This window comes from Haliotis asinina, chromosome 3 (assembly GCF_037392515.1).
Source record: "Haliotis asinina isolate JCU_RB_2024 chromosome 3, JCU_Hal_asi_v2, whole genome shotgun sequence".
NCBI lineage: Eukaryota > Metazoa > Mollusca > Gastropoda > Lepetellida > Haliotidae > Haliotis > Haliotis asinina.
Window position 1 is genome coordinate 83,837,089 of NC_090282.1, and position 14,009 is coordinate 83,851,097.

General features: G+C 44.6%; 1 protein-coding gene across 1 annotated transcript in view; it reads left to right on the plus strand.

Moving 5' to 3' along the window:
- LOC137278619 (NBAS subunit of NRZ tethering complex-like) overlaps positions 1-14,009 on the plus strand; it is a 58,410-nt gene that overhangs the window by 16,344 nt on the left and 28,057 nt on the right. The window contains exons 18-22 of the mRNA XM_067811094.1: positions 292-429; positions 979-1,057; positions 4,988-5,092; positions 5,389-5,453; positions 5,713-5,784. Coding sequence (XP_067667195.1) covers positions 292-429; positions 979-1,057; positions 4,988-5,092; positions 5,389-5,453; positions 5,713-5,784 — 459 coding nt within the window. The remainder of the gene's footprint in view (positions 1-291; positions 430-978; positions 1,058-4,987; positions 5,093-5,388; positions 5,454-5,712; positions 5,785-14,009) is intronic.

Sequence of the window (14,009 nt, forward strand, 5' to 3'; positions counted from 1 at the left end):
TCTAGGACCATTTAATTAAGATATCTACAGGTAGCCTTAAAGCTTCATGGAATGGAGGATAACATGTCCTCTAGGTTGAAGCAGCTCTTGAGTGTCAGGGAGTTAGTTCTATGTCAAATTTGTAATTTCACTAACAGTGTATGACATAATGGTATGATTATCATCCATTATTTCAACAGACCAACTTTTGGATAAACATTAAGTGATTATCAGCTAAGTGGTTATTCTTGAGGAACACGTTATGAATACTTGTGGTGTTCAGTTATGTATGGGAGATAACTCTGTTGTTAGGTTCATCCTGTGTGACCCTGAGGAAGGCTTGTATGACGACATGAGTTTTGATGAATTCAACCCAGATGATCAGAGACGAAAGGAGGAAATGAGGCTGCAGAGGATGAAGGAAATGCTGGACCAGGTGGACTTTGAAAGGTGAATGATCAGACTCTTGTTAGACATACAAAGATCCAAACATCTTGGAGGACATAACTAAATGTATCATAAGGCCACACTTCTTGTAGATGCCTTGTTTGTTGTTACTTTTTTAATCAACATATCAACAATCAGAAGGCTAGATTAATAAACATGAGTATTAAAATGGTTTGCATTTTTAATGAAATTGACATAACTTAAACATATCATTTGTTGTGTGTAGTGCTGTTTTGTAGTGTTTGCCTGTCCATGAAAAAAATAAAATGCATTCATCCTGACGAAGGAATAACATTTGAAAGAAATCTGAAAAAGTAAAACATTTTCTAGATTGCACAAATGCTTTAAGAAATCTTCTAGATTTCTGTTTCTGAAATTTTGAAACCATGTCAGCGACCTCGCTTGATGACAGTTAGAAAGTCATTACACATGAACCATTTGTTTTATCTTCAAAGCCTCAGTTATCTTAAAAAACTAAATATAATGTCACAAATCTATCAAGGATGAGTCTGTATGACAATGTGAAGTAATGATAAGTTGTGTTGCATACAGCATGAACCTGGAGCAGAAGGAACTGTGCCGTGCAAGGGTTAAACTTCTCCAGTACATCGACAGACTCAGAACATACGAGGTGAGTGGGCTCAATGACTAGAGTTAAAGGATATCCTGGTTGACTGGGATACAAATATGTCACAGTAAAATCCAGACTAAATAGTAAACTAAAAAACTTCCGGCATGGCCACTATCTGCTAAGGATGCTTGAATCAGCACCAAAAAATATCTGAAGCAAACACAGTAATACGAAACAATCCGAAAAACCAAAGACTCCTGATGCTTCTGGACCAAAGGTTTATTCATATCTGCAACAGATGTCTCTTACCAAAAAGGAAAATGACTTGTCCATTTCGGACATGATCAACGTCAAGCATAATGACAAGGACACAAGCACAGTCATGTTGGGTATAGACGATTTGAGGACTTTTTCAGCTTGGAGCTCAAGAAATATACTATTGAAGTATGTAAACGAAATGACTCCGTCAAAAGCGATGTTGTGGCAAGAGAGTTGTGGAGGTTGAATCGAATGTTGAATTTGGATCAAAGGCAAAGAAACTGACATAGAATCTTTTGTGACAAAGGTGCTCTCTCAACTGCGTGAAAAACTTATCATGGCCGAGATCTACTCAAGAAAATCGAACCTGTTGGTTTATGGAGCTGCTGATTCTATGGGGCCTTCTGACATTGATATGAAATGCAGAGATATCTTCAAAGAGACTCTGGGACTTGAGAGGGATGTTGTAGACAATATGCACTTTGTCAACATTTATTGCCTCCCACGTCACACACTGAGCGACGTGCCAACCCCCTTTGGAAATCAAGTTCGTCAGAATGATCGACCGGGACATAGTGATGAAAACACTTTCACTAAATGGAAAAAGCTATCAACACAGAAAATCAGTTTATGGTCAGACCTACCACTTGACATGAAAAAGCAGAGAGGTCAGTGTTTGAAGAAGGGCAGAGAACTAAATTTGGGCTACACACCATGGTCAGAGAGCAGTGATCGTCAATTGTTTTATTTGTTTGAAAGGAAGGACAGAGCAATTGAAAATCTATCCGAGAAGATGAGGAACATACAGTCAGTGAACTTTAGTGTATTTCTGGTCCAAAGACTTTTTTAATTAGCATTGATCTAGATATTATCTCGTAAACATTACGATCTTATTATGGACAATGTGTTCTTTGATCTAATTACTTGGATGTGTTGTGTTTAACATCCTCTTTGGATTTTTCGACAATATTATAAGTATAGTGTATGGTTTAAGTCCAGCTTAATATATGTTGGAGAATACTGTGTTGTTTTGTAATTTGGAGATGGAAGATCATATGACTTGATCATGAGTACATATCATGTGATGAAATGAAATGGCGATGCTGAGAGACATGTTCAGTTGCTCGTTGAGGTGCATGGACTGCTTGCAACCATTTACACGACTTTGGCACCTCTGCTTATGGACCATGCATAGGCTACGATAAATGTTTATTGCTATGGATTAATGATTATATTGATTAATGTGCCGATCCCTTGGAAGTGACCAAAATCTGATCTACAAGACGATCTTAGATGATCAATATGAGGCTCATCTCAAGTACGTTTCAGCCAGTCCATCATAATTCATGTATTGTTTAAATAAGTATGAATGCATATTTTGCTAGAGCAATTATAGTCTTTATTCTCGTAGACCTGTATTCAAGATCAGAAATTGTCTTATTTTATATTTCTGAAGCTTTGTGCTGAATTGATTGCATGGTGTCATGCTTGAAGTTATTATGTTTGATAGGACGATGTTATGTTTGAAAGATATGTGTATGTGTGTACACATTTTCCTTGTGTTTTCATGTCAGACCCCCCAAAGTTTCAAAGTGTTTGACAATCACTAGTGTAGGTTTTAGCTGCTGCTCAGTTAATTGTAGAGGGTTACAGGATATGTCTAAGAGAAAGATGTTTTTAATCTTTTTAAGATGAAAGGTATACTCATTTTATCTATTACAGGACATCCATTTTGCTGAAGATAAGGAGTCAGTTACTAGTATTCAAGCTCAGTGGGGTTTTGACTGTTATTTCAATTCCAGAAATAGCAACTGACGTGGGGTGGCTGTCTTGTTCAATCAAAATGTTGACTATAGGATCTACAACACTGCTACTAATGACATGAGTAATTTGATCTTGATAGATATTACTGTGGCAGAAAAAGGATTTACAGTGATGAACATTTATGGTCTAAATTCAAATTCTTCTGGTTTCTATGAAAATGTAAAGGAACAGACTTCTCTTATGGGTAATGAAGAGTACATATTTGCAGCAGAGTGGAACTTAGTTTTGAATGAATGACACTCTTGACATACAGAACTATCAAACTGTAATAGCTCTATGGCTAGAGATAAGGTTTTGGAGATGATTGCTGACTTTAATTTAGTACATATATGCAGAGGTTTTAATCCTGAAACCAACCAAAAAGTTTACTTGGCGTAAAAAATCTCCTTTAAAGCAGGCCAGGCTTGATTTCTCTCTGGTGTAAGGCCTGTATCCTCATATCACTCACACCAAAATAAGTGCCAGTTACAGGAGTGATTGTTCCATGGTTGATCTAATTGTTTCTTTTGAAATGGAAGAAAAATGCAGTACATTCCGGAAATTTAACTCTTCTTTATTGCAAGATAAAGAATATGGTAATATGGTAAGAAACCATTCTGAAGATTAAGGCTCAATATGCTGAAAGAGAATGTGTAATACAAGACATCACATATATTCCTGACAATGAAATAAAATTTATGATTAATGATCAGTTATTTTTTTGAGGTCTTGTTGATGGAAATAAGAATAAACATGTATATGTTTCTTTCATATCTTCTGATATAAAAACTGAAGGTCAGGGAAAAAGGGCACTTCAGTTTCCAATACTGGTTTGGAGTGAATTGTGTTCTTAGTTTTACAGTACAACTCACAATACTCGCAGGTTTCAGTATGGAATAATTAACCGAATATTGACTGCTAACACATTTTTGTTTAGACTTAATATCCTCAGAGTGATCTTTGTGCTTTTTGTAATGAGCTGAATGATAATATTAGTCACTTGCTGTGATATTATTAAGAATTTGGGGGATGAATTCCTGCAATGGTTAGGCAAATGTGATCATGTCCACAACATGCAACTATCTGCAGAACTTGTCTGGTTTGGTGTAAAGGAAAGTGTGGTTACTGACAAGATGTTTGACTTTCATTTATCATAGCAAAGTTCTTCCCTTATAGGCATTTGTAATATGTATAAACCTTGTTGTGTTTCATGTTCTGTGCTGACTTGTGTTTGGCAGCGAAGTTGGGGGGGTTGCCTGTTGTTGGAGTTTTGTACCCTCTATGGTGCTGCCTGCGGGGGCACGTCGCTGCTACTCCTGTGTCTGGGTGGTCTGGTGACTCCTGTGGGGTCTGCGGCTTGTCCTCGGATTGGTTGTGTGATGATTTGTGTAGTCTTTCTCTGGGAAGAGTGTGGCTGGTGTAGGGGGTTGTGGTGGGGGCTTTGGTTGTGTTCCATCTCTGCTTGGCTGTTGAGTGTTATGGAGGTGGGGGGGCTGAGATGGCATAAGTATGGTTTGGAAATGCACAAATTATAGCAATAATTTTCAAGTTTACTTGCAAGGCATCAGTTGACAGAATTTTTCATTTTTAGACTGTTGTAAAATTCAAACAATATTAAGTAGTGTGTATGCGTGTGTGTGTGTGTGCGCACACGAGAGAGAGAGGGAGAGAGTATTCATGGAGTTGAAGATGTATATAATGAGGATGTATCCTTTTAAATATGAAATTAAGGACATTCCATCCCTTCCTGTAAAAGTAGTTACTGTGTCATGCTATGGCACATTAACTTCAGTAATATGAAAACAATCTGGTCTTCCTTTACTTCTTTTCTGTAGTATACATACTCATAGAAGCATGACCAAAGTAAGTGATTGACCTTGAACTTGACTTAACTTAACATTTCCACTGTCTGACTTGACTCTGTTGCAGCATATCATGGGAGGTAGAAGTGCTGCAGCAGAACGATTCAATTCCAAGTTCTTCAAAGAATTCAGATCACAAAATATTGTGGAAACTGCTGTTAATTATGCACAGGTAAATTAAGAGTTTTATCACAGCATGCATGGATCATAGATGTGTTTGGAGGGAAACTAACAACAACTAGAGTTGGAAACTACTAGCTAAGAGATGAGAAGAATAGGAGCTGTTGAAGGGTAGACTGACCCCATGGGGATCAGTGTTGTAAGAAGATTCTTGGAGACTGTGGTTTTCATGTGCCACAAGCTTAATAAAACTCTCAACATTTGAATCATCTAAACTGCAAGGATTGAGGATATTCGGGTTAAATGTGAAATATTTCCCTACAGCCTTCAGTGCTGCATGTGTTTCAGATGTCCAACTGTGAGGCCTTGGAGGCCTTGTTCACCTACCATGGAGCGTCCACACTGAAACACAGGTACGGCACAACCTGTCTTCCTGATGACTAATGCCACTGTTATTGGTTGTTGTATTTGGACTCTTGCTATGAGGTGTAACCTACCAGTTAATGTGTTTGCTCACCACATCAAAAACATGTGTTCAATTCCCCACACAGGTCCAATGTGTGCGAAGCCCAATTCTGTTGTGCCCTACCATGATGTTGCTGGAATAGAGCTAACAGTAACTTAAAACCATACTCACTCATTTCTTTGGAGTTGTCATGTTTCTGATTACAGACTTGTAATCCTGTCGCACTTCCCAGAGACAACGCCGCCTATGGAGTACAAGACACTGCTGCCAGAGATGGCGTAAGTAACTCAGGTGTTTACATTGCCAGCAGGTGAAAGATTTTCAGGAAACTGTAGTGGAATATGGAATTTGTTGAGAGGCAGCGTATAGCATTAGTGTTGTCCCACATGTGACTTATGCTGGAGGCAGTGTATAGCAGTAGTGATGCCTCTAAATGACTTATGTTGGAAGCATGTATAGCATCAGTGCTGCCTCCAAGTGACTTATGCTGGATTCAGTGTATAGCATCAGAGCTGCCCCCAATTGACTTATGCTGGAGACAGTGTATAGCATCAGAGCTGCCCCCAAGTGACTTATGTTGAGAGGCAATGTATAGCATCAGTGCTGCCCCCAAGTGACTTATGTTGGGGGCAGTGTGTAGCATCAGTGCTGCCCCCAAGTGACTTATGTTGAGAGGCAATGTATAGCATCAGTGCTGCCCCCAAGTGACTTATGTTGAGAGGCAATGTATAGCATCAGTGCTGCCCCCAAGTGACTTATGTTGGAGGCAGTGTATAGCATCAGTGCTGCCCCCAAGTGACTTATGCTGGAGACAGTGTATAGCATCAGTGCTGCCCCCAAGTGACTTATGCTGGATTCAGTGTATAGCATCAGTGCTGCCCCCAAGTGACTTATGTTGAGAGGCAATGTATAGCATCAGTGCTGCCCCCAAGTGACTTATGCTGGAGGCAGTGTATAGCATCAGTGCTGCCCCCAAGTGACTTATGCTGGATTCAGTGTATAGCATCAGAGCTGCCCCCAAGTGACTTATGCTGGAGACAGTGTATAGCATCAGTGCTGCCCCCAAGTGACTTATGCTGGATTCAGTGTATAGCATCAGTGCTGCCCCCAAGTGACTTATGTTGAGAGGCAATGTATAGCATCAGTGCTGCCCCCAAGTGACTTATGCTGGAGGCAGTGTATAGCATCAGTGCTGCCCCCAAGTGACTTATGTTGGGGGCAGTGTATAGCATCAGTGCTGCCCCCAAGTGACTTATGCTGGAGACAGTGTATAGCATCAGTGCTGCCCCCAAGTGACTTATGCTGGATTCAGTGTATAGCATCAGTGCTGCCCCCAAGTGACTTATGTTGAGAGGCAATGTATAGCATCAGTGCTGCCCCCAAGTGACTTATGCTGGAGGCAGTGTATAGCATCAGTGCTGCCCCCAAGTGACTTATGCTGGATTCAGTGTATAGCATCAGAGCTGCCCCCAAGTGACTTATGCTGGAGACAGTGTATAGCATCAGTGCTGCCCCCAAGTGACTTATGCTGGATTCAGTGTATAGCATCAGTGCTGCCCCCAAGTGACTTATGTTGAGAGGCAATGTATAGCATCAGTGCTGCCCCCAAGTGACTTATGTTGAGAGGCAATGTATAGCATCAGTGCTGCCCCCAAGTGACTTATGCTGGAGGCAGTGTATAGCATCAGTGCTGCCCCCAAGTGACTTATGTTGGGGGCAGTGTATAGCATCAGTGCTGCCCCCAAGTGACTTATGTTGGGGGCAGTGTATAGCATCAGTGCTGCCCCCAAGTGACTTATGCTGGAGGCAGTGTATAGCAGTAGTGATGCCTCTAAATGACTTATGTTGGAAGCATGTATAGCATCAGTGCTGCCTCCAAGTGACTTATGCTGGAGGCAGTGCATAGCATCAGTGCTGCCCCCAAGTGACTTATGCTGGATTCAGTGTATAGCATCAGAGCTGCCCCCAAGTGACTTATGTTGAGAGGCAATGTATAGCATCAGTGCTGCCCCCAAGTGACTTATGCTGGATTCAGTGTATAGCATCAGAGCTGCCCCCAAGTGACTTATGTTGAGAGGCAATGTATAGCATCAGTGCTGCCCCCAAGTGACTTATGTTGGAGGCAGTGTATAGCATCAGTGCTGCCCCCAAGTGACTTATGCTGGAGACAGTGTATAGCATCAGTGCTGCCCCCAAGTGACTTATGCTGGATTCAGTGTATAGCATCAGTGCTGCCCCCAAGTGACTTATGTTGAGAGGCAATGTATAGCATCAGTGCTGCCCCCAAGTGACTTATGCTGGAGGCAGTGTATAGCATCAGTGCTGCCCCCAAGTGACTTATGCTGGATTCAGTGTATAGCATCAGAGCTGCCCCCAAGTGACTTATGCTGGAGACAGTGTATAGCATCAGTGCTGCCCCCAAGTGACTTATGCTGGAGACAGTGTATAGCATCAGAGCTGCCCCCAAGTGACTTATGTTGAGAGGCAATGTATAGCATCAGTGCTGCCCCCAAGTGACTTATGTTGGGGGCAGTGTATAGCATCAGTGCTGCCCCCAAGTGACTTATGCTGGAGACAGTGTATAGCATCAGTGCTGCCCCCAAGTGACTTATGCTGGATTCAGTGTATAGCATCAGTGCTGCCCCCAAGTGACTTATGTTGAGAGGCAATGTATAGCATCAGTGCTGCCCCCAAGTGACTTATGCTGGAGGCAGTGTATAGCATCAGTGCTGCCCCCAAGTGACTTATGCTGGATTCAGTGTATAGCATCAGAGCTGCCCCCAAGTGACTTATGCTGGAGACAGTGTATAGCATCAGTGCTGCCCCCAAGTGACTTATGCTGGATTCAGTGTATAGCATCAGTGCTGCCCCCAAGTGACTTATGTTGAGAGGCAATGTATAGCATCAGTGCTGCCCCCAAGTGACTTATGTTGAGAGGCAATGTATAGCATCAGTGCTGCCCCCAAGTGACTTATGCTGGAGGCAGTGTATAGCATCAGTGCTGCCCCCAAGTGACTTATGTTGGGGGCAGTGTATAGCATCAGTGCTGCCCCCAAGTGACTTATGTTGGGGGCAGTGTATAGCATCAGTGCTGCCCCCAAGTGACTTATGCTGGAGGCAGTGTATAGCAGTAGTGATGCCTCTAAATGACTTATGTTGGAAGCATGTATAGCATCAGTGCTGCCTCCAAGTGACTTATGCTGGAGGCAGTGCATAGCATCAGTGCTGCCCCCAAGTGACTTATGCTGGATTCAGTGTATAGCATCAGAGCTGCCCCCAAGTGACTTATGTTGAGAGGCAATGTATAGCATCAGTGCTGCCCCCAAGTGACTTATGCTGGATTCAGTGTATAGCATCAGAGCTGCCCCCAAGTGACTTATGTTGAGAGGCAATGTATAGCATCAGTGCTGCCCCCAAGTGACTTATGTTGGAGGCAGTGTATAGCATCAGTGCTGCCCCCAAGTGACTTATGCTGGAGACAGTGTATAGCATCAGTGCTGCCCCCAAGTGACTTATGCTGGATTCAGTGTATAGCATCAGTGCTGCCCCCAAGTGACTTATGTTGAGAGGCAATGTATAGCATCAGTGCTGCCCCCAAGTGACTTATGCTGGAGGCAGTGTATAGCATCAGTGCTGCCCCCAAGTGACTTATGCTGGATTCAGTGTATAGCATCAGAGCTGCCCCCAAGTGACTTATGCTGGAGACAGTGTATAGCATCAGTGCTGCCCCCAAGTGACTTATGCTGGAGACAGTGTATAGCATCAGAGCTGCCCCCAAGTGACTTATGTTGAGAGGCAATGTATAGCATCAGTGCTGCCCCCAAGTGACTTATGTTGGGGGCAGTGTGTAGCATCAGTGCTGCCCCCAAGTGACTTATGTTGAGAGGCAATGTATAGCATCAGTGCTGCCCCCAAGTGACTTATGTTGAGAGGCAATGTATAGCATCAGTGCTGCCCCCAAGTGACTTATGTTGGAGGCAGTGTATAGCATCAGTGCTGCCCCCAAGTGACTTATGCTGGAGACAGTGTATAGCATCAGTGCTGCCCCCAAGTGACTTATGCTGGATTCAGTGTATAGCATCAGTGCTGCCCCCAAGTGACTTATGTTGAGAGGCAATGTATAGCATCAGTGCTGCCCCCAAGTGACTTATGCTGGAGGCAGTGTATAGCATCAGTGCTGCCCCCAAGTGACTTATGCTGGATTCAGTGTATAGCATCAGAGCTGCCCCCAAGTGACTTATGCTGGAGACAGTGTATAGCATCAGTGCTGCCCCCAAGTGACTTATGCTGGATTCAGTGTATAGCATCAGAGCTGCCCCCAAGTGACTTATGTTGAGAGGCAATGTATAGCATCAGTGCTGCCCCCAAGTGACTTATGCTGGAGGCAGTGTATAGCATCAGTGCTGCCCCCAAGTGACTTATGTTGGGGGCAGTGTATAGCATCAGTGCTGCCCCCAAGTGACTTATGCTGGAGACAGTGTATAGCATCAGTGCTGCCCCCAAGTGACTTATGCTGGATTCAGTGTATAGCATCAGTGCTGCCCCCAAGTGACTTATGTTGAGAGGCAATGTATAGCATCAGTGCTGCCCCCAAGTGACTTATGCTGGAGGCAGTGTATAGCATCAGTGCTGCCCCCAAGTGACTTATGCTGGATTCAGTGTATAGCATCAGAGCTGCCCCCAAGTGACTTATGCTGGAGACAGTGTATAGCATCAGTGCTGCCCCCAAGTGACTTATGCTGGATTCAGTGTATAGCATCAGTGCTGCCCCCAAGTGACTTATGTTGAGAGGCAATGTATAGCATCAGTGCTGCCCCCAAGTGACTTATGCTGGAGGCAGTGTATAGCATCAGTGCTGCCCCCAAGTGACTTATGCTGGAGACAGTGTATAGCATCAGTGCTGCCCCCAAGTGACTTATGTTGAGAGGCAATGTATAGCATCAGTGCTGCCCCCAAGTGACTTATGTTGAGAGGCAATGTATAGCATCAGTGCTGCCCCCAAGTGACTTATGTTGGGGGCAGTGTATAGCATCAGTGCTGCCCCCAAGTGACTTATGCTGGAGGCAGTGTATAGCAGTAGTGATGCCTCTAAATGACTTATGTTGGAAGCATGTATAGCATCAGTGCTGCCTCCAAGTGACTTATGCTGGAGACAGTGTATAGCATCAGTGCTGCCCCCAAGTGACTTATGCTGGATTCAGTGTATAGCATCAGCGCTGCCCCCAAGTGACTTATGTTGAGAGGCAATGTATAGCATCAGTGCTGCCCCCAAGTGACTTATGCTGGATTCAGTGTATAGCATCAGTGCTGCCCCCAAGTGACTTATGCTGGATTCAGTGTATAACATCAGAGCTGCCCCCAAGTGACTTATGCTGGAGACAGTGTATAGCATCAGTGCTGCCCCCAAGTGACTTATGCTGGAGACAGTGTATAGCATCAGTGCTGCCCCCAAGTGACTTATGTTGAGAGGCAATGTTTAGCATCAGTGCTGCCCCCAAGTGACTTATGTTGAGAGGCAATGTATAGCATCAGTGCTGCCCCCAAGTGACTTATGTTGGGGGCAGTGTATAGCATCAGTGCTGCCCCCAAGTGACTTATGCTGGAGGCAGTGTATAGCAGTAGTGATGCCTCTAAATGACTTATGTTGGAAGCATGTATAGCATCAGTGCTGCCTCCAAGTGACTTATGCTGGAGGCAGTGCATAGCATCAGTGCTGCCCCCAAGTGACTTATGCTGGATTCAGTGTATAGCATCAGAGCTGCCCCCAAGTGACTTATGTTGAGAGGCAATGTATAGCATCAGTGCTGCCTCCAAGTGACTTATGCTGGATTCAGTGTATAGCATCAGAGCTGCCCCCAAGTGACTTATGCTGGATTCAGTGTATAGCATCAGAGCTGCCCCCAAGTGACTTTTGCTGGAGACAGTGTATAGCATCAGTGCTGCCCCCAAGTGAGTTATGCTGGATTCAGTGTATAGCATCAGAGCTGCCCCCAAGTGACTTATGTTGAGAGGCAATGTATAGCATCAGTGCTGCCCCCAAGTGACTTATGCTGGAGACAGTGTATAGCATCAGTGCTGCCCCCAAGTGACTTATGTTGAGAGGCAATGTTTAGCATCAGTGCTGCCCCCAAGTGACTTATGTTGAGAGGCAATGTATAGCATCAGTGCTGCCCCCAAGTGACTTATGTTGGGGGCAGTGTATAGCATCAGTGCTGCCCCCAAGTGACTTATGCTGGAGGCAGTGTATAGCAGTAGTGATGCCTCTAAATGATTTATGTTGGAAGCATGTATAGCATCAGTGCTGCCTCCAAGTGACTTATGCTGGAGGCAGTGCATAGCATCAGTGCTGCCCCCAAGTGACTTATGCTGGATTCAGTGTATAGCATCAGAGCTGCCCCCAAGTGACTTTTGTTGAGAGGCAATGTATAGCATCAGTGCTGCCTCCAAGTGACTTATGCTGGATTCAGTGTATAGCATCAGAGCTGCCCCCAAGTGACTTATGCTGGAGACAGTGTATAGCATCAGTGCTGCCCCCAAGTGACTTATGCTGGAGACAGTGTATAGCATCAGTGCTGCCCCCAAGTGAGTTATGCTGGATTCAGTGTATAGCATCAGAGCTGCCCCCAAGTGACTTATGTTGAGAGGCAATGTATAGCATCAGTGCTGCCCCCAAGTGACTTATGTTGAGAGGCAATGTTTAGCATCAGTGCTGCCTCCCAGTGACTTATGCTGGATTCAGTGTATAGCATCAGTGCTGCCCCCAAGTGACTTATGCTGGATTCAGTGTATAGCATCAGAGCTGCCCCCAAGTGACTTATGTTGAGAGGCAATGTATAGCATCAGTGCTGCCCCCAAGTGACTTATGTTGAGAGGCAATGTTTAGCATCAGTGCTGCCTCCAAGTGACTTATGTTGGATTCAGTGTATAGCATCAGTGCTGCCCCCAAGTGACTTATGCTGGATTCAGTGTATAGCATCAGAGCTGCCCCCAAGTGACTTATGCTGGATTCAGTGTATAGCATCAGAGCTGCCCCCAAGTGACTTATGTTGAGAGGCAATGTATAGCATCAGTGCTGCCCCCAAGTGACTTATGTTGAGAGGCAATGTTTAGCATCAGTGCTGCCCCCAAGTGACTTATGCTGGAGACAGTGTATAGCATCAGTGCTGCCCCCAAGTGACTTATGCTGGATTCAGTGTATAGCATCAGTGCTGCCCCCAAGTGACTTATGTTGAGAGGCAATGTATAGCATCAGTGCTGCCCCCAAGTGACTTATGTTGGGGGCAGTGTATAGCATCAGTGCTGCCCCCAAGTGACTTATGTTGAGAGGCAATGTATAGCATCAGAACTGCCCCCAACTGACTTATGTTGAGAGGCAATGTATAGCATCAGTGCTGCCCCCAAGTGACTTATGCTGGATTCAGTGTATAGCATCAGTGCTGCCCCCAAGTGACTTATGTTGAGAGGCAATGTATAGCATCAGAGCTTCCCCCAAGTGACTTATGTTGGGGGCAGTGTGTAGCATCAGTGCTGCCCCCAAGTGACTTATGTTGAGAGGCAATGTATAGCATCAGTGCTGCCCCCAAGTGACTTATGCTGGATTCAGTGTATAGCATCAGTGCTGCCCCCAAGTGACTTATGTTGAGAGGCAATGTATAGCATCAGTGCTGCCCCCAAGTGACTTATGCTGGAGGCAGTGTATAGCATCAGAGCTGCCCCCAAGTGACTTATGCTGGAGACAGTGTATAGCATCAGTGCTGCCCCCAAGTGACTTATGCTGGATTCAGTGTATAGCATCAGTGCTGCCCCCAAGTGACTTATGTTGAGAGGCAATGTATAGCATCAGTGCTGCCCCCAAGTGACTTATGTTGGGGGCAGTGTATAGCATCAGTGCTGCCCCCAAGTGACTTATGTTGAGAGGCAATGTATAGCATCAGAACTGCCCCCAACTGACTTATGTTGAGAGGCAATGTATAGCATCAGTGCTGCCCCCAAGTGACTTATGCTGGATTCAGTGTATAGCATCAGTGCTGCCCCCAAGTGACTTATGTTGAGAGGCAATGTATAGCATCAGAGCTGCCCCCAAGTGACTTATGTTGGGGGCAGTGTGTAGCATCAGTGCTGCCCCCAAGTGACTTATGTTGAGAGGCAATGTATAGCATCAGTGCTGCCCCCAAGTGACTTATGCTGGATTCAGTGTATAGCATCAGTGCTGCCCCCAAGTGACTTATGTTGAGAGGCAATGTATAGCATCAGTGCTGCCCCCAAGTGACTTATGCTGGAGGCAGTGTATAGCATCAGAGCTGCCCCCAAGTGACTTATGTTGGGGGCAGTGTATAGCATCAGTGCTGCCCCCAAGTGACTTATGCTGGACACAATGTGGATCTGGTTCTCTGACCTTCACGGAGTAGCACATTGGAGTTTTCCAACTGCAAACCACTCGGACCCACAGTCTTGTTTTCTGCTTGTCCTTATGGAAGACAGCTTTTTCAACCTCAATTATTAA